The sequence below is a fragment of the Oryctolagus cuniculus genome, chromosome 5 (genome assembly GCF_051225735.1).
Source record: "Oryctolagus cuniculus isolate XC-2025 breed Fujian yellow rabbit chromosome 5, ASM5122573v1, whole genome shotgun sequence".
Classification (NCBI taxonomy): Eukaryota; Metazoa; Chordata; class Mammalia; order Lagomorpha; family Leporidae; genus Oryctolagus; species Oryctolagus cuniculus.
Genome location: NC_142871.1, coordinates 148233967 through 148255708, shown reverse-complemented (window position 1 = coordinate 148255708; position 21742 = coordinate 148233967). Strand labels below are relative to the sequence as shown.

At 42.4% G+C, this 21742-nt stretch overlaps 1 protein-coding gene across 11 annotated transcripts in view; it reads right to left on the bottom strand.

Moving 5' to 3' along the window:
- The window catches only part of CDKAL1 (CDKAL1 threonylcarbamoyladenosine tRNA methylthiotransferase), a 731906-nt gene that overhangs the window by 465390 nt on the left and 244774 nt on the right, over window positions 1–21742 (bottom strand). For all 11 annotated transcript variants that reach the window (XM_008262511.5, XM_002714231.6, XM_089333341.1 and 8 more), the window contains one exon: window positions 11732–11852. In XM_008262511.5, the coding sequence (XP_008260733.1) occupies window positions 11732–11852 (121 nt within the window). The remainder of the gene's footprint in view (window positions 1–11731; window positions 11853–21742) is intronic.

Genomic DNA, 21742 nt, shown 5'->3' with positions numbered 1-21742 from the left:
CCAAGAAGGTAAAACAGCATGCATGATACTCAACTCCCAGCTTTTGCCAACGTGTCACGGAATGAGTCCATCACGTTCTCCAAATGTGTCACAATGTGTCACCTTCCAGGCTCACGATGAAAAGGTAAGGAGCCTGCCTTCAGCGGCCAAGAGAAGACCATGAACGCTGACAACCCTGCACTGTCCTCAAGGACATGCCAATAGAACAGCCATAACTCCTGGAATTTATGTTTCACAAAGGCCACGTTAGCATATCTATAGGTTTATTTTAGAACTTAAGCAGAGAGTGACATGAACTGCATGAGGTGATGCAAGCTACAACGCCATGGGCAGCAACACTCTGAGCAGACCGGCTAAAACTGGCTCCAGAACGGGGTGAAGAAGTCTGCAACACACCGGCTGAGACCAGTGTTTCTTCACCGGTCTACACTAACAGACCAGGATTTTTATGTCCAATCTCTAATAAATCAGTTTTTCTGTAAAATACAAAGCAAGTGAATAATAACACAGTACAGCAACATTAAGCTGCCTTAAATGTTTCTAAGTGCTCACTCTCCACTTCTGTATTTGTCACAGAGCAGCCAGGGATCCACAGAACACACTCTGGGCAGCACTGGCCTGATCATTAACACTGTGATCCTGGCCTGGCTCCCTCACTCGGGACACAGGGGTGGGGGGCGGGCAGGGAATTCTGCTTGCCCATACTGAGAAACTGTCTCATGTGGCTCAAGTGAACCTTCCATGCAAGGCCTGACTTAATCAGTAACAAGGAAACAAAGTGAGGACTTCACCAAGCCTGCAAGACCAGCTGGGCTATGCCAGTTTGCTTAATAAATTCTTATTGCAGATTCTGCGCTGGGACTCACTTTCCCTGTAACCTGACAGCTGAGTTGTCAGAGGAAGCCACTAATCCTCCCTGGGAGCTACTGCTGTCTACAAAGAAACCCCACCCACACGAAGAGCTGTATACAGCAAAACTGACTCAGGTTAACTTGCAACCATCACTGTTCTATACGTTATAGTGATATTGACACACAGTTTTTAAATTAGTGAAGGTCTCCTGAAATTTTTAAAAAGATCTATTAGGAAGGCAGAATGACAGAGAGAGGGGGAGACATACCACACACAGAGATGGAGAGAGAAAAAAAGAAAAAGAAATGGGGCAGCGGGGAGCAGGAGAATCTTTTGTCTTTGGTCCACTCCCCAAATGGCCATGATGGCTGGGCTGGGCCAGGACAAAGCCAGGAGCAACAAACATGATGTGGGTCTCCTGCTCGGATGGCAAGGACCAAGCCCTCAGGCCAGCATCCACTACCTTTCCAGGCACATTAGCAGGGAGCCGAGTTGGAAGGGGGGCAGCCAGGATTGGAACCAACATTCCTGTATGGGATACCAGTGTCACCAGCAGTGGCTTAACGCACTGCTCCACAATGCTGCACCACCTGAATTCTTTGTGGAAAATATTTTACCTTGAGAAACTGCCTGTTAGACAAAGAGATCATGATCTTCTAGCAATTATCCCTGAAGACAGCACCAAGGCTGCATGAGCTACCTTCAAGTGAGCAGATTCAGAATAGGGCCACAGCTTACATAACCAGAATGCTTCAACATCAGTCTAGGAGAAACTGAAAAATTTAGAGACTCCTTGGTATAAAGTTAGCACTCAATAAATTAGTACTGAATATGCTAAAATGAACAGTCCTTTCAAAGGATTGTAAGAGGTTTCAAAACATAAGAGTTATGCTAGTATAACTACAAGTGTGATTCTACGTACGTCCTTTTTTTTTTTTTTTTGTAAATGTACTATTTTTTCTTTTAAAGATTTATTTATTTATTTCAGAGGCAGAGTTACAGACAGAAAGAGGGAGAGGCAGACAGAAAGGTCTTCCATCTGCTGATTCACTCCTCAAATGGCCTCAACGGCCAGAGCTGGGCCAATCCAAAGCCAGGAGTCAGGAGCTTCTTCCAGGTCTCCCACATGGGGCACTTGGGCCTCTTCTATTGCTTTCCTAGGCCATAAGCAGGAAGCCAGATTGGAAAAGGAGCAACTGGGATACTAACTGGTGCCCATAAGGGATGCAGGCACCGCGGGCAGAGGTTCAGTCCACTATGCCACAGTTCTGGCCCCTTATGTTCAAACTTCCACCAGGATTGCTGTGGAATCTCCATTCAAGTTTTTTAAAGAATATTCCCAGGCTGGATTTGTGGACTAGCAGGTAAAGCCACAAGTCTGAGTCCAATATGGGTGCCTGTCGGAGGCCCAGTTACTCTTCTTCTGATCCAGCTCCAGGAAAAACAGTAGAGAATGGCCCAACTGCTTGGGCCCTTGAACCCAGTGGGAGTCACAGATGAAGCTCCTGGCTTCAACCTGGCCCAGCCCTGCCTGTTTCGGCCATTTGGGGAGTGAAACAGCAGATGAAAGAGCTCTCTCTGTGACTGCCTTTCAAATACACAAAATAATTTTTTTAAAAAAAGAAAATTCCTAATTAAATATTGCAAACATGATTTTGTGATTATCAGACAGCCCTAATTTAAGACCAACATAAACAGGCAGCACTGAAGGATTAGGCTTTCCACGTGTGTAGGGGCGGCTGTCCTGTTTGATGATGAGGCCGGGAAGAAGCAGCCCCCCACTGCGGTGCTGCCACCATCTTGTGGTAGGGCAGCAGGACGTCACCTGGGTGTCCCTGACAGCTCTTAAACCAGGGGTCTGAACACTTCCATCCCTGGACAGACACAAAAGTCTTCGCCCCAGTACAAAACAAAACGAGACATAAATCTGCCCACAAAGGATCAGCATGAACTCCACTCCACGTTCCTAGCTGCATTCTTTGATTACGTTCTCCACGCTCACTGCCTGTTGACTTGTGAAAGGTTTGTTTACCTTTCTATGTATCCTAGTCCCTGACACAATACTTGAGGATGTGGAAAGCAAATAATAATTATATTTCCAGATGTACTGTGACCTTATTTACTTAAAAACGTTTTTGTGTTTCAATTATTAGAACTGGAAAGCTAAGAAAATGCTATGAGCTGTATACATTTCTCCAAAAACAACTTTACTTATGTGGGGTAAATCTGCATTCTTATTCTTTTCCTCACTCATTACAGAGACATGATGTGTCCAGGACTGGAAGAGAGAATGATGAATTCTGAAAGTTATAGAAAGAAAAGTGAAAACAGCCCAGTTACTTTGTTTTCCCAAAGTTAAGATGCTATGGGGGTGGGAGAAGGAAGAGGGTAACAGATATTTTTTAAAGTGATAATAATTCAAGTATGTAATTAATCTCAAAGAAAATTACATTCCCCTTAAAGGTCCCTATATACCCTCATTTTAGGTCTGACTAATGGCAAGTAACAAGACAAGATCAGGTTTTAAAAAGAAAGTATCAGTGAAATATGACAGGGTGAGGCAGTATTTCTAAGATGTGTTTAGCCTGGGGGGAAGATTTCAAATCTTCAATCTAGGGATAATCTGATAGGCGTATCTACAAAATGATATAACTTAAATCTGAACCACTAAGCAGCATCCAACTCTTGCCTTTGGAAGATAAAAACTGCCAAGAGATTATCAGAAATGATGACTTTAATGGTGACAGAAAAGGCAAAAATAAAACACAGATTCTCTTTATGCCCCAATTTCCAATTTTTTTTTTAACTTTGGTCCTCTACACTATTCAGCTCCCATCTGTTTGTCTTCACACTCTATTCCCACTGCTAGAAAAAATAAGATATTCACTCAGATAGGGCCTCTGAGAAAAGCAGAGCTTTTCAGCCTTGGCCCTTTCTTTTGGTTGATGCACATGTCTGCCCTGTTTTAGTGACCCCAGCACCTGCTGGACACCTTTTCTCAACTCCACCTAGATTTGTATACTGCACAACTATGACCTCCCTTGCTCATTCAATGCGAAGAACCAAACACTCTGGCCTGAATCCTCAAATTTCCTTTCTTTACTTCAGAAACTACAATATTTCTGGCCAAATATTTAATTAGAATCTAACGTGTTAAGATACAGTTTCCAGTTGGAACCATTAAAGCAGGGAGAGAGGGAAAGAGAGGAAAAGGTCTAGAGAAAAAAGAAACTTGACAAGGCCAGGTAGGGATACTGTGACAGAGAACGGCCCCACCTCAGGTCAAGATCAGCAAAAACAAAGACCACGGCTACATAACGAAGACATAACTGAAGTGTCCTGCCTACCACGGCTGCATTAACTAAGACACAACTGAAGTGCCCCGCCTACCACGGCTACATTAACTAAGACACAACTGAAGTGCCCCGCCTACCACGGCTACATTAACTAAGACACAACTGAAATGCCCCGCCTACCACGGCTACATTAACTAAGACACAACTGAAGTGCCCCGCCTACCACGGCTACATTAACTAAGACACAACTGAAGTGCCCCGCCTACCACGGCTACATTAACTAAGACATAACTGAAGTGCCCTGCCTACATTTTGCCTGATGACAAGAAGGAACTGCACTGCTCTCTCTAAACTAAATTGGTCGAGGGTCCCAGGAAGATTTAACTAATGAGTTCTCATGCTCACTCTGTCCTTCATTGTGTCTCTAAGGAATCCCCCAAATGTCTGCCTTCTTCACCAAGCCTTGCTTTCCAGTCTTCCTCCTTCCACTTAACAGCTTCTCCTGGAAACGTATTTCTAATCCTTCCCTCTGGTTCTAAACCAGCTCAGAAAGGAAGATCTTTCTATTCTTTAAAGAACACCGCTCTCAATTTATGGTTTCATTTCTCGAAAGAGTAATCTGCTGTACCAAAGTTGACTAACTTCTAACCTAAGTCTCTCTCACTCTCCCAAGCCATTGAAACGGTTCAACTACTTCCACTACTATTCGTCCTTATGGGGCAGGAAGCACATGTTATTTGACACTCCATGCTCTTAAACCCTCTTGAACTATCTCTGTTATAGAGCACTGCTCTTCTTCTGCTACTCACATCGCCATCACCATCAGTGTCCTCATCCCCTTTTTCTGTATCCCTGCCCGCTCTCAGCCATCCACCTGGAGGTCCTCTATTCCTCCTTCCAACCTGTCTGTGGAACTGCCAGACCCATGGTTATAAAATACTGTCCTGCAATATACCAATGCCCATATTCTTAACTAGCAGTTCTGTCACCTTGGCTCCCTATTCCCCAGGCTACCTTCCAGCCCTCTCTTCCTGGTGGGTTCCTCATATGGCCTCCTAAAGTGTTCTCCCTGCCTGTCTCCCTTCCCCAGGCCAACCCACACTCAATAATCTCCCTCATTCATTCTAGGACCATCTCTCACCTCTGCTTTCCCTGTATCATCTAATTAAGCATAACATCTTAAGCATGGGATAATGCCATGCTTCACTTAATAGATAATTGGCCTCACTTTTCATAAGTTTGCTGGAAACACTAGACAAGTGGGCAAAATCATACTCTTGCCAGACAACTCACCTGCTCCTTGTCTACACTTTGTTCTTCCCTTCCTCTTTTCCTACAACTTCTGCTTCTTATTTCCTATAAAATAATGATCCTCTAAAGATGTCAACATATTAATGTCTGCAGCCTTGCATGGCAAAGAGGAGTTAAAGCTGCAGATGCAACTGAGGATACTGGGCCGAGCGCCATGGCTCACTTGGCTAATCCTCCACCTATGGTGCCGGCATCCCATATGGGCACCCGGTTCTATTCCTGGTTGCTCCTCTTCCAGTCCAGCTCTCTGCTGTGGCCCGGGAAGGCAGTGGAAGATGGCCCAATTGCTTGGGCCCCTGCACCCGCGTGGGAGACCAGGAGGAAGCACCTGCCTCCTGGCTTCAGATGGGTGCAACGCCGACCATGGCAGCCATTTTGGGGGTGAACCAACAGAAGGAAGATCTTTCTCTCTCTCTCTCTCTCTCTCTATATATATATATATATATATATAACTTTACCTGTCAAAAAAATAAATTTAAAAAAAGAAAAGAGAAGAAATTGAGGATAGTAATCAGCTGTCATTAACATGGGGAGATGATCTGGGATTGTCCAGGTAGAAGAGAAAGTCAGGAAGTCAGAGGAAGCTATAACTAAGGAAGAAATAGCCGCTAACCTCAAAGATGGATTCAGCACAGTATCACCTATGGTAGACTTCTCAACTCCAAGGCTATAAGACAATAAAGTGTCATTTTATGACACCAGGCTTCTGCTCATTTGTTCCTTGCAGCGACAGAAACTGAATACACTGCTGTGCATGATTATCAAAATTTTACTCTTCTTGCAAATGTCACATACTGAGAGTACTCTGTTCTCACAAGTGCCCATCAAGCCGACTGCGGCAGATGGGAGTCCTCGCTCCGCAGTGTACCCGGCAGGACGTAACAGGATTCCCCTCTTAACCATGTCCCAGTTGCATGGCTCTGTGAACTCACTTAGCCTCTCTGTATGTGAGTATCCCCATTTATTAAAAAAAATCTCTTATGGCTGTTGTGAGGAAACTGTATGCACTTCACAGAATTGTGTCTGGCACACCTAAGCACTCCCCATACATTAGCAAGCATGAACTCTATTCATACCTGTTTTTCACGCATGTCCATTTAGCTATCTTATCACCCTGCCAAACATGTGCTCATTCACATTTACTTTCTGTAACTTTCTCATATGGGGGAAGGTCGAGAAATAACAGTTGTGCTAGAAAGGTGACTGCTCACCTCAAAAAAACAAGAAGAGCCCTGTACACTGGACCAATGAGCCAAGTAGATTAAAATTGATATATTCAATGTAATAAGCAGAAAGGGAGGTAAATCATTTACTATAAGGTTAAGAGAGGGTATAAAGAGAAAAGATAAGGGGCTGGTGCTGTGGCAAAGCAAGCAAAGCTGCCACCTGTGGTGCTGGCATCCCATATGGGCGCCAGTTTGAGGCCGAGCTGCTCCACTTTTGGTCCAGCTCCCTGCTAAGACACCTAGAAAAGCAGTGGAAGATGGCCCAAGTGCTTGGGTCCCTGCACCCACATGGGAGACCCAGAAGAAGCTCCTGGCTTTGGGTTGGTGCAGATCTGGCCATTGCAGCCATTTGGGGAGTGAACCAATGGATGAAGAACTCCCTCTTTTTCTCCCTCTCTAACCCTGCCCTTCAAATAAATAATCTTTGAGAGAAAGAAAAAAAGAGAGAAGATAAGTGTTATTAAAGAAATAAAAGACACCCATATAAAAATTGTTTTCTATATCACTTTAAAGGTTTTTAAAATTTTATGTGATAGGCAGAGACAGACAAATGGAAAGAGATCTTCCATTTGTTGGTTCCCTCCAGATGCCTACAACAGCCAGGACTGGACCAGGCCAATGCTGGGAGCCTGTAACTCAATCCCCATCTCCCACATGGTAGCTGGGACCCAACTATTTGAGCTGATGCCTCCTAGGGTGAATATCAGTAGGAAACTGTAATAGAAGCAGGGCCAGGACTTGAACTTAGGCACTCTGATTAATATGAGACTTGCCCAACCAAAAAACATCTTAGTCACTGTGCCAAATACCTGTCCCTCTACGATCTATAGTAATAATAGTAATAATATAATAATAATTATAAAAAATATAGTAATAAGAAACAACTAATAGAGCCATTATATACAGTGTGATCATACAAGTAGTCTTCCCAGCTGATAAAAAAATTAGCATTATCTGAAATTTTCACCTTCTTTACCCAAAGCAAGTAATATATACTTCTTTTACACTTTAAATTAAAAATATAACGTAGCATAAGAATTGTGCAGAGTCTAATGGTAACTTGCATAATTTACCAATATGTGTAATAAAACTTGCTGGAAATGGAATCCTTTTCCTTAAGGAAAAATGGAAAATTTACATGGAACTTCTACCTCTATAATCAACTGGGAAGTAATAAAACTTTGAAAAGCATTGAGATTTTGATAAGAAGGATAATTTTTTAAAAAAAGTTTTATTAAATAATTTGAAAGAGAGAGAGAGAGAGTGCGCGTGAGAGAAAAGGATATCTTCAATGCCCTGGTTCACTCCCCAAATGGCCATGGTGGGTGGAAGCTTCTGGATCTCCCACATGGTGCAGGGGTCCAAAGACTTTGGGCCATCTGCTGCTCTCCCAGGCACATTAGCAAAGAGCCAGATCAGAGAGGGATAATCTTCTACTGACAAAAGAATTGTGGGTGTAACAATTTTGAAACATTTAAAAGTAAATGAGAAGGCAATAAGCTCCTCTAGTAGATACAAAAATGAAATCAGAGCCATGACGCTCTAGAATGACACTGTGGACAAACACTTGGGGATATCTCCACCTGAGAGCAGGTGATAAGGCAGCAGCTGACTCCGAAAATGCAGAGTAGTCAGAGAAGGGTTGAAACTCCTATCTCAGTTCAGAAACACAGACGGGATTATCTCCAAAAGCTATTTGCTAACTTACTTATGAAGGCTACAAGAGGATGAGAGCCTGACAGCAAATATGGCATGGTCTGATTTGAGGACACTCTAAAACCATGAAAAGGGAAATTCAAATAATATAAACGAAAAACTTCAACACTGCTATTTAAAATGGTTACCTCAAGCAAATGTTTTAAAATTTTAAATATACCTTACAATTTATTGGAAGATACAGAAGAATGACACAAAAAGTTTGCAGAAGGGGCCAGTGTTGTGGTACAGAAGGTTAAGCCATCGCCAGCAACACCAGCATCCCATACTGGTGCCAGTTCAAGTCCTAGCTGCTCCACTTCCAATCCACCTCCCTGCTAATGCACCTAGGAAAACGGAGGATGATGGCCCAAGTGCTTGGGCCCCTGTACCCACATGGGACACCAAGTTGGAGTTCTATGTTCCTAGGTTGAGCTTAGCCCAGCTCCAGCTGTTGCAGCCATTTGGGGAGTGAACCAGCAGATGGAAGATCTCTCTATAATACTGTCTTTCAAATAAATAAATCTTTTTTTTTTTAAAAGAAGGAATTAAAAGGCATGTTTATTTTGGTGCCAAAAAATATTGAAAGATATATAAAATTGAGTTACAAGGTTTTTGGCACAAAAATGAGCTTATCTTTCCATTCCCCTTTCCATAGACTTTTTTTTTTTTTTTTTTGACAGGCAGAGTGGATAGTGAGAGAGACAGAGAGAAAGGTCTTCCTTTTGCCGTTGGTTCACCCTCCAATGGCCGCCACGGCTGGCGTGCTGCGGCTGGTGCACCGCACCGATCCGAAGCCAGGAGCCAGGTGCTTCTCCTGGTCTCCCATGGGGTGCAGGGCCCAAGCACTTGGGCCATCCTCCACTGCACTCCCGGGCCACAGCAGAGAGCTGGCCTGGAAGAGGGGCAACCAGGACAGAATCCGGCGCCCCGACCGGGCTAGAACTGGGTGTGCCGGCGCCGCAAGGCGGAGGATTAGCCTAGTGAGCCACGGCGCCAGCCTCCATAGACTTTCTAAAGTGCCATATGTAAATGACACAGTGGGAGAAGAGACACGATTGGGGTACATGGGAGCTGTGGTAGATGCACAAAGACAAAGGATGGAGTCAGCCCAGTAGTGGAGAAAAGGCATACAACTGAGTAGAGATGGCTCCCTCCCAGAACAGGGAAGGGCAGACAAGCCACCAAAGCTCTTCAGCCAGCAGAGGGCCCTGGAATCAACACGGTGAAGAGCCTGGACTTGGAGGGTTTCAAGTAGCTCAGAATGACTGAACGCTGGAGTGCAGAGTGGGGAGAGGGAAATGAATAGGTGCACTTGAAGCAGACACCCCAGAGATCCAAGTCACAAAGTTACCTGCAAGAGGCAGAACAATCTTCACCTAACAGGGTTTGACAGGCTCTGAAATGCTGAAAGGAGTGTGCCTGGCCAAGGGGTTGATCAGTCCTGCACATACCAAAAACCCATGCGGTTCTCAGAAACCTCTGACTTTGCCCGCCACAGGCACTGTTCAGGACAAAGTGGGTGAAGTCAGCCATCAGCAAGTCCTATTGCCCAAGGGACCAGCAACCTGCACTGTGAAGAGAGTTTAGCATAAGCCTGTTAAATGTTCAGACTACACTACCTCATTCATATAAGAAAGAAATATTTATTACATCCCTAGCAATCCAAAATCACCACCATCATGGAGCAGGCATGCCAGTGAGGAGAAGGGAACACAATGTATACAAGGTCAACTCTGATGAATGCTACAGAGGTAAATGGGGAAAGGCAGAACCCAGGAACACGGCAGCCCAAAGTGGATCACCAGGAAGGGATAAATAATACTGCAATATGGGAAGGAAATGAGTAAGAGGCAATGGCTGACAGCCGGTGTCAAAAACACAGCTCTGGCTAGACAGACTTCAAAGACAAAAGTCCCACCACAGTCAAGCAACAGCTGCACTTCTCACAGTCAAATTCTGGTTTAATCACCAGTTTCTGAGATTGAGGAGTAGGCTAGGCAACAAATTCACAGGTCAACCAAATGCTACTCCGTGGACATTCAGAGACACAATGAACCTTTCGCAGTCTCTCTTTACAATTTTTAATGATTTTTTTTAAAAAATAGTATTTATTTATTTATTTGTTAGACAGAGTGAAAGACAGAGAAGGAGAAGGGGAACAAGAGAGAGAGGTCTTCCACCTGCTGGCTCACTCCCCAAATGGCCATGACAGCCAAATCTGGTCCAGGATAAAGCCAGAAGCCTGGAACTCCATCCTGGTCTCACATGTGGGTGGCAGGGGCCCAAGTACTTGGACCGTCATCTGCTGCCTTCCAAGCACATTAGCAGGGAACTGAATCAGAAGCAGAGCAAACCAGCACTCTACATGGGATACTAGCATTGCAGTGGCAGCTTAACCTGCTGCACCACAATGCCACGCCCCCCTTCCTCAGTCCTTGGTATCAGTGTGAGGGGTGAACAGCGTCTAATACACCAGAAGGATGACCAGCAACAACGCAGCTACAATGGTGTAGGGAAGAAAGGAAGGTATGGCTCAGAGGGAGACAGGCAGATTGCTAAGCTCCTTTTCTTGTTCTAAGTGGGAAGACAGGAAAACCATTTCAAAACGGAGGGAAGGAAGAGGAAGTCAAAAAGGAACAGGAAGCTTCAATTGGCAGGCGATGAGCAGCGGGTCCACCAGAGAGTAGGATACCCTGTGCTCTACAGAACACAAGTCCTGGTCTCACCAAATTTACAGAAAAAGCACTTTTATCAGATAGAGTCTAACTTTATTTAAAGGACCCAAGTTTAATAAATGCCAACAAAACAACATATGAATGAACACACTAAAAGTACAATCAGGAAAGACTTTAGACCAGAGTATGGAAATCAAAACGACCATTTACTCAGGATGCTTCTTTTCAGCTTAAAGCTCATAAGACTATCATTTTAAAATACGCATTTCAAATAGTAATCAAAACATGGTTAGTAATCTGGGAAAGTGTTACTGTAGCCCGATTTAAAAAAAACAGTCAAACATGATGAGTGTGTTAAACATTCCACGGAATAAAATACTATCTTTTAAATAGATTTAACCAAGGGCACGCATAGCTGGAAAATGAAATCCATGTTTATTACCAAAAATGAGACGAAGAATATTAATGAAAGACATAAAACTCTGCTGCAGATGTAGGTATAACTGACAGGGAACGTTTCAGAACTGTGTCTACAGCTTCAGAAATTCTTGTGATTTTTTTTTTTCTTTCCCAAGGAAATGTTCACCTAATTTTTTACGTCACATGTCTGGGAAGAAAATTGGATTCATGGAGTATGTTGAATATTTCATGAATGAGAGTGAGAGAAGCCTACCCAGTATTGATGGAAATGATTTCTATCAGTGGATTCTTCCTAATCTTCGGCAAATCCAGTCGTGCTCCCCCCAGCCGCCTTCCATTTTCCTTTTTCTGACCCAGCAGTCGCACAGAGTGACCTTGAAATCAAACACAGAGATATACACTAGCATGACTTACACAACCTCACTTTAGTTCACTGCCGTCAACAAATGTGTGCTTGTATTTAACTTTGAATTTTATGCGTGGGGGGGGGGCACAGATAATCTGGAGAACATGTTGTTATTTGAACCTCAGAAATACTGTCAAGGGACCTGCACTGTGGCTCAGCAGGTTAAAACCACAACCTCCAGCACCAGCATCCAATGTGAGGGCCAGCTGTTCCACTTCGGATCCAGCTCCCTGCTAATGCATCTGGGAAAGCAGCAGAAGATGGCCCAAGTGGGCCGTTGTCACCCATACAGGAGAGTACAGTGGAATTTTGGGCTCCTGGCTTTAGCCTGGCCCAGCTGTGGCTCTTGTGGCCATCTGGGGACTGAACCAGTAGATGGAAGATCTCTCTTTTTTTCTCATTCTCTCTGATTATGCCTTTCAAATAAATAAAAATAAAAAAAAAAATACTGCCAAAAGAAACATAGCTGTGTTCAAGGCCTACAGCTGAAAGTCCCTTGTGGGGCCAGCGTTGTGACTCAGTGGATTAAGAAGCCACCTGCAACACTGGCACCCCAGTCCTGGCTGCCTGGCTTCGGATCCAGCTCCCTGCTAATGCACCCAAGAAGCAAAGCAGGAGAAGGCGGCCCAACTACTTGGGCCTCTGCCACCCATGTGGGAAATCTGAATGAAGTTCCAGGCTCCAGGCTTCGGCCTGCCCAGCCCTGGCCAGTGGAGCCATTTGGGGAGTGAACCAGAGGATGGAAGCTCTCTATCTCTCTGCTTTTCAAATAAATAAATGTTCAAAAGTGCTTTGCTTAGAAGATTTGTACATCTGTACTACACAGATAAGAAAATGAAACAGAAAAATCCTCAAAATATCATTCTACAAGTGTGCCTGCTCCCCAGAGAGACCACGTATGCCTAGGCAGCAGGAAGTTCACCTGGGCCCTGGTCTACCTGCCATTGCACTGCAGAATTAATTTCTTTAAAAAAAATATTTAGTTAGTTATTTATTTGAAAGTCAGAGTTATACCGAGAGAGAAGGAGAGGCAGAGAGAGAGAGGTCTTGCAACTGCTGGTTCACTCTCCAATTGGCTGTAACAACCAGAGCTGTGCCGATCCAAAGCCAAGAGCCAAGAGCTTTTTTCAGGTCTTCCACATGGTGTAGGGGCCCAAAGATTTGGGCCATCTTCCACTGCTTTCCCAGGCCATAGCAGAGAGCTGGATCAGAAGAGGAGCAGCTGGGACTTGAATCGGCATCCACATGGGATGCCGGCACTGCAGGCAGCGGCTTTACCAGCAATGCCATAGCACCAGCCCCCTAAATTAATTTCTTTAAAAAGCAAAAACAGAGTATCTATCCAAAGCAAACAACAAACTAACCAAGGAAGTAAAGAATCAAAAGGATAAGATAAAATTGTACGTAAGGGTTTGAGTGTTTAAAACAGATAAATTTTTAAGATTTATTTTTATACAATGTAACAAAGGGAAATCAGCCCACTTCTAAGAGCTATTAAAATTTTTAATTTTTGAAATTCTGAAATATCAGACTTCTAGAAAAGATGGAACAGTATAAAAATTCCTATACCCTTTCAGATTCTCATTAATTTATCTTATTTGCAACTTGCTCTCTCTATATATATTATTTTCTTTTCAACTTTTATTTAATAAATATAAATTTCCAAAGTACAGCTTTTCCCCCATAACCACCCTCCCACCCACAACCATCCCATCTCCCACTCCCTCTCCCATCCCATTCTTCATCAAGATTTATTTTCAATTATCTTTATATATAGAAGATCAACTTAGTATATACTAAGTAAAGATTTCAACAAACTGCACCCACCAGACACACAAAGTATAGAGAGTACTGTTTGAGTAGCAGTTTTACCAATGATTCTCATAGTACAACACATTAGGTGCAGAGATCCTACATGGGGAGCAGGTGCACAGTGACTCCCGTTGTTGATTTAACTATTGACACTCTTTTTTATGACGTCAGTAATCACCCGAGGCTCTTGTCATGAGCTGCCAAGGCTATGGAAGCCATATATATTATATATATTATTTTTATGACATTACTATTCTATATCCTAGAAAATTCATTCACAGTGAGTACACAATTCAACGACTTTCTTTTACAGTTTTTTAATCATTACAATAACCCAGGTTGGGAACATTTTCAAAACCCCCAAATTCCTTCAAGCTTATACAGTCCATTTCTATTTGCATATCACACACAAGTATAGCACACTTTGTTAAGCCCTTGACCAGCTGACACTGGGATGCTTCCAATTAATCGCTACTGTAATATGCTTCAATGAGCATTTACATATCAGTCTTTGTACAGACATGTTTTCATTTGACTTGGACAGATCCAGGAGTGGAATTTTTGGGTCATGTTGTGAACTTATATTTAATGTTTTAAGAAGCAGTTGTTTTCCTAGTGTTATGGGTGGTAGCTTTTAATACCTCCAAACGAGCAGTTTCTCTATATCCTTGCAAATACCTCATACTATAAATTTTTTTGTAACAAGCCATTCTAATGGTAATGGTGTATTATTGTGGTTTGAATATACATTTCAATATTGACTAATGATGTTGAGTGCCTTTCCATCTGATTATTAGCCAAATGTACTTCTTGTTCAGTAAATCTTGGAATGGTAAATTCTAATGTGTTAACTTGACTGGTCTACAGGGTGCCCAGACATTTTGACCAAACATTATTCTGGGTCTATAGAGGTATTTCTGGATGAGATTAACATTTGACTTGGTAGACTGAGCAAAGCAGATGGCCCTCTCTAACATAGTTGGGCTCATCTAATCAAATGAAGGCCTGAATAGAACAAAGAGGCCGGGCAAGAGTCAGTTCCTCCCTCCTGACTGCTGAAGATAGAATACTGGACTTTCCCAGCCTTCACACTCCCAAAGAAAAACTGGTTCTTCTTGAGTCACAAGCCTGTTGCCTGTGGAACAGTACCTCCATCAATGGCTCTCCTGGCACACAGGCTGTTCACTCAGACTGAAACTATACATTGGTTCTCCTGGATCTCCACCTCCTAAACACAGCTTCAGGAACTGCTGAGCCTCCATAACTGCAAAAGTCAATTTCTTGTAATGCACCTCTAAACATTTATATATCCAATTAGTCCTTATACAAATGTCTACTCCAACAGTTTTCCAATGTTTTAAATGGAACACTTCTCTTACTGAGTGGTAAGAATTCTTTATACAGAGAGCCATTCATATCCAAAAGTTCCACATCTGCATATTCAACCAACCATGGATCAAAAATACTTTAGTGCGATACTAAACATGTACAGATTATTTGCTTGTCATTATTGCCTAAACAATACAGCAGAACAACTATTTGCACAGCATTTATACTGCAGTAGGTTTAAGTAATCTAGAGATGACTTAAAGTATACAGGATGATGTCCAGAGGTTCCATGCCAATACCACGAGATTTCTATCAAGGACTTGAGCATCTGCAGAATGTGCTATCCCAGGGGCTTCCTGGAGCCAATCCCCTGCAGACACTGAGGAACAATTATATACATAATCTGGTTACAAGCAGTCTCTCAGATATATTATCTGTAAATATTTTCTCAGTCTGTGACTTATATTTTCATTTTCATGATAACATCGCCTGAAAAGACAATGTTCAATTTAATTAAGTTCAATTTATCATTTTATTTCTTTGAGGGCTCATGCTCCTAGTGTCACATCTCAGAACTCTTGGCCTATCCTTAGGGTAAAGATCTTTCTTATATTTTCTTACAGATGTTTTACTGTTTTAGCTCTTATATTTAAGCCTAGAATCCATTTTGTTACTTTTTGTGTATAGCAAGAGCATGAGTTCCTACAAATTCAATTGTCTTAGACTGATTTCCTTTCCTTCTTCCTCTTTTGTGCTTTTGTGATGCCTGTTAACATATCCAGATCTATAAAGATAAAAATATGGTACTATGAAATATGCTTATTTATATATAACATATATTTATACACTTTAATTAACAAAGAAATCTTTGTATTTATATTTACCCAAATAAGTGTTATTTCTAGCACTTTTCATTGCTCCTTGGAATTTATCATTTGGTACTGCTACCTTTCTGCCCGAAGGACTTGCTTTACAATTTCTTTTAAAGCAAGTTAGCAAAAAATAAATCCTACAATTCTTTGTTTATATAAGGACTATTTCATTTTCCTTTATTCATTAAGGATAGTTTTATCAAATACAAAACAGTTAGTTGACAATTTTTTCATTAAGCTTTGAATATAAAACATTCTACCACCTTCGATCTTTATGGTTTCTCCTAAGTTATCAACTATTCATCTTACTGTTGTGCCACTGTATATTATAAGTCATTTATTTAAAGATTTATTTTATTTATTTGAAAGAGAGTTTCAAAAGAGGTAGAGACAGAGAGAGAGGTCTTCCATCTGCTGGTTCACTCCCCAATTGGCCACAACGGCTGGAGTTGCACTGATCCAAAGCCAGGAGCCAGGAGCTTCCTCCAGGTATCCCATGCGGGTGCAGGGGCCCAAGGACTTGGGCCATCTTCTACTGCTTTCCCAGGCCATACTAGAGAGCTGGATGGGAAGAGGAGCAGCTGGGACTAGAACCAGTGCCCATATGGGATGCCGGTGCTTCAGGCCAGGGCTTTAATGCGCTGCGCCACAGCACCGGCCCCTCTCCTGTGCTTTCAAGACTCTCTTTGCCTTTCAACAGTTTATGATATGTCTAGCTCTGGATCTTGCAGCTCCAGCAGAGAGGGTAGGAATTCACCCTTCTAATCAAAAGAAAGCCACCCAAGTTCTTCTCTGAGCAGAAGAGGGATGACTCGGTGCTTATGGACCCACTTAGAGTAAAGAAAGCTTCCTAGGCTGAGTATCCTTTAATCCAGCCTCGTAAACAATCAAAATCCACTGTCAAAGATCTGTTCATATTTCTTTCCTGCAGATTGGATGATTTCTCTTAATATATCTTTTTTTTATTTATTTTAATGTTTTTGACAGGCAGAGTGGACAGTGAGAGAGAGAGACAGAGAGAAAGGTCTTCCTTTGCCATTGGTTCACCCTCCAATGGCCGATGGCTGGAGCCAGGTGCTTCTCCTGGTCTCCCATGGGGTGCAGGGCCCAAGCACTTGGGCCATCCTCCACTGCACTCCCAGGCCACAGCAGAGAGCTGGCCTGGAAGAGGGGCAACCGGGACAGAATCCGTGGCCCCGACCGGGACTAGAACCTGGTGTGCCAGTGCCGCAAGGCGGAGGATTAGCCTATTGAGCCGCAGCGGTGGCCTCTCTTAATGTATCTTCAAAAGTACTGATATTTCTCCCTCTGCCATCTCAAAGTCTCTAACTCTGTCCCTCTAATGAGTGTTTCACTCAATCATCATACTTTTCAACTGCAGGTTCATTTTTTAATAATTTCTATCTTTTCATGAATCTGTATTCAAGTCACTATCACAATTCTTTCCTTAAATCTCATGAAAATTTTTACTTCACTGTTTAAAATCTTTGTCTGCTAAATCCAATATTTTGGTCACTCAAGGATAGTCTCAATCACTGCTTTTTCCCCCATGAATATGGTTACACTTGGTTGCTTTTCATGTATCAGAATATTTTGTTGAATACTGGAAATTTTAGGTAATATAACAACTCTCAATTTAGATTTCCCCCTCAAATAGTGTTGTCATTCTGGTACAGTTACTTACCTAGACTAAATCTATGAAGCCTGTCTTCTCCACAACGAATGCTTATTTTTGTTCCTGCTAAGTTGTTTCTGTTTTTCCAAGCATAGTTTCCCACGTATCAACTCTGTATGGGCATAAGCTTTCAGTTGAGACAAAGACTAGTGGAACATTTGTTGAAGTGCCTTGAGCCAGTAAGGGTCTTGCTATCTGCAGATGGATCTGTGTATGGCCTAGTGAGAGCATTCAAAATTGGGCCATTTTCACATCTGCCCAACCTTTTACTTTTTGCTGGGCTCCCCTGGGTATTCTCCAATTTCCTCTGGGTACGCACACAGGTTCTACTAGGCAGAAGAAGTGTAATCTGGACCCACTCCAGTTCTGCTGTACAATATCCACAACCTCCATTTAACTCCAAGAGATGAGAAGAGCTTCTCGAGCTCCTATCACTGTGTCATTTCCCAGAATTCCCATCAGTCCTCAACTAGTCTGCCTGCCCACTGCCTGCACCGATCAAGCAAGCAGCTTTAATTGGAAAGAGCTGCAGAGCCCTCCTGCCTCTTGCCATCAAATGTCTACTGTGACCGACACTTCTCTGAATCAGCTTAGCCCTCTTGGGAGCGCCAAGGCGGCTACGAGGAGTTGAGGCGGGCAGGAGGCAGTATCCCCAGGACAAAACACAATGACTCACATTGTTCCTACCCAAAGTTCAGTTGTTCTCATGAGTAAACAGTTGTCAGTGTGTTGAGAATTTTTAGTGGATTAACAGAGTAATGGCACGATTTGCTTTTGACCGTTTGTCCAGCTTTACTGTTGTTTTTGGGAGAAAGATCTATTGACCTGCTCATGAATTCATGCCAGAAGCAAACCAAATGCAACCCTTTAAAAACAATTATTAAAAATAACAGGAAAATACAGAATGACTACAGAAATAAGACTCTAAGCAATTATATATGTTTCATCGCCCCTCATTCTGGAAATGTGTATCGCTCAAACATCTGCTGTACAGACAGATTTTCATGACCAGCAGTAATAAAACTATCAGTCACAGCTTTTTGGCACTAATCACCTCAATAAGAAACACTAAGTACTTCATTCATTCGCGAATTTTTTGCTTTGACATGGAAATACAACTGGAGTCAAGGAAGCATCTGGCAAACCAAATTCCTCAGATTTTCAAGATAAGCTCAACTGTTCAATCAAAAGTCCAGTTAATGAAGAGGTGAGCAAGATTGGCATGATAACATAATAGTGCTCTAAGAGATGCCAAAAGTTCAATAATGAGTACACAAAGGCATGCTATTTTCATACTAGCATGAGACAAATTTCATTAGATCCTGCTGAGACTCCAGTAATATGCAGCCTGCACTAATAACATTTGATAAATTATTCATCCTCACTATCTACATGCAAATAAAGGAATATATCTCTGCATGATGATATAATGAGTTATTTTCCAATCCAATGATTCATTAAAGAGCAGAGGACCTAACAATAGTCTAGTATTTTTTAATTGAAAAATATACTAAAGACAAAGGAAGTAACTTAAAAGTCATTTGTTATATCTGGCCCAAGATGAAAGGAAATTCAGCCACAGAACAATTATATCTTTAAAAAAGTAGCAAAATAAGTCTTGTATTTATGATATATCATCTCTTTTAAAAATTTTATTTCAAACAGAATGGCTGCTTCAAATGAATTTCTTAAATCTATCATAGGCCATGGCCTAAAAACAAATATCGTGAATCATTACCTGTCTGATGTGCAATTATCAGTATAATAGGCTTCTAAATCAACCTGAAATTTGATAGAATAAGGAACAAAACTGAAGATGTCCTAAAAAACGCGTGTCTTTGCAGAGAAAATGAGAGGAAACAAGGGGGCAGAACCAGAGACACATGCTGAGGGAGTCAAGGTGTGGGAAGCAAACTTATCCTGAGCACAAGCATGCTAAACTTCCGAAGGGATGTGAAGCACAGACCTCAACTACACACTATCACCTTCCTCCTCTGTTCGGTCCTTCTTCTTAGCTGACATTCGAGGGAGGAAAGCGGGCTGCTCAGAGAACACGGATTGATTCCATGATTCCAGCAAATTTCATCACCTTTCTTCTGGGAGTGAAGTGGAAGTGGAGAAAAGAAAGAAATCAAAACAAGGGTGGAAAGGGGGGAGTGGACAACCTCGGTGTTTATGTCATTTCAATCCCACAGAGTAAGTTAAAGGAGGAAATATTAATAGGAAGAGATGGGAAGAACCATGCACAGTGTGACAAGATCAGCTAATGATGAGACCACCCGGGAGATGATGCTAAAGACGTGAAGTGACTGACACAGAGAGACGCACCTACAACACAAGGATAAACAACAAGACAGCCTTCCACACAGAGTGGGACATACTCATATGCTAGGTTTCTCAGATCTTTTATCTCTTCCACTTTAAATGTAAATTCACATTTCAACCTCTCTGAATAATGGTCAAACGTGTCTCAGTGGGTTTATTAACTATCTTTAATAAACAGCTAAGTTGTTACTTACAAGTGTCACATAAAATTCAACCCTGTTAAAAATCAAATTCAATTTTAAGCCTTAAGGCTGTCAGCAGTTATTTATAAAACAGCTACAAAATCCTGATTCCATGCTGGTTTTTACATTTGATTTAATCCACTGAATGATGTTCCTAAACCATTTTATCACAGGTACAATTCTTATATGTCAAAACTTTCTAACCAAAAAGCTAGCTTTTATATAACTCACAATTGTGTGCACAGCTCTGAATTCATGACATTGGGAAACCTCTAAGAAGTAAAACCGAAGCACTATGCTAGATCTGAACAATTGCTATCGTAGATGAATCAATGTTCAATGTTGTCTATGGATCTTGAAGAATAGACATCTTTTCTAATTCCCACAGTGCTAAATGCATTAGAATACTATTAGATTGGAGGGAATCCATCCCACCTATAAATACCAAAAAATTCAGCCTGCCAATGTATCAGGAAGTCCACTGTAATGGTCATTCTCAAGAAGAAAAGAACACATGTTTGAAACATAAGCACAGGTACTAGCTGAGAGATATAAACATGAGTACCTACAAATCATACTTCTTAGCTGAGACAGGTTCTTAACACACAAACTGATCTTTCCCCTTTTAGTTCTCAAAGCTATAGTGCATCGTACGTATGAGCAATAGGTTAGCATCACCTATTACAGAAACAGTAATGATCTGGCAACTTGGAATCCTATTGTTTCTTTTTCCCTTTAATTTCGTTTTCTTCTAAGGGGTCTGTGAACAGCAAGACTTTCTTCCAATACTTTATTCAACCCACCTAACTGTAAAGGCCATGCATTTGTTTCCTTACTATGTGACCACCCACCTCTACCACCACCAGGGAGGGCTCATGCCAGGATTTCTTGATCTCTTGCTGGCTGCTCTCACTTCCTACAAATTCAGTCCTATTAAAAAAAACGCACTGAGAAGACTTGTCTGAACCCTCAGCTGTGGGCTGACCTTCTGGAAAACTTCCTAGTAAAGCAATCCAACACACACAATGCCAGGGTAGAAAGCAGAAGACTGGCAGAAAATTCAAGAGCAAAGAAAAAAAAAAATGAGTCAATGTAATACAGCCTTCAGTTCTCCCTTACGTAAATTTGGTCATGTTCATTTGAATAGTATTTAAGAATACTTGACAACAGTGCTCAATTTAATCAGTTGTCACGGCACACATCACTAACAGGTGTTTGTAACTATTCAAACACAAAGAAAAGAGATGGAGATGTATAGTCAAAAGATTGTCTGCTGTATCATTCCTCCTGTGCAGGCACTTCTCAGGAAAACAGGCATCTTCTGATATACACACTAAGGTGTGACTCCCCCTTGAAATACTTTCATCTTAAAAGGAAAACAAGGCCGGCGCCGCAGCTCAATAGACTAATCCTCCGCCTTGTGGTGCCAGCACACGGGGTTCTAGTCCAGTCGGGGCGCCGGATTCTGTCCCGGTTGCCCCTCTTCCAGGCCAGCTCTCTGCTGTGGCCAGGGAGTGCAGTGGAGGATGGCCCAAGTGCTTGGGCCCTGCACCCCATGGGAGACCAGGATAAGTACCTGGCTCCTGCCATCAGATCAGCGTGGTGCGCCGGCCGCAGCGCGCCGGCCGTGGCGGCCATAGGAGGGTGAGCCAACGGCAAAGGA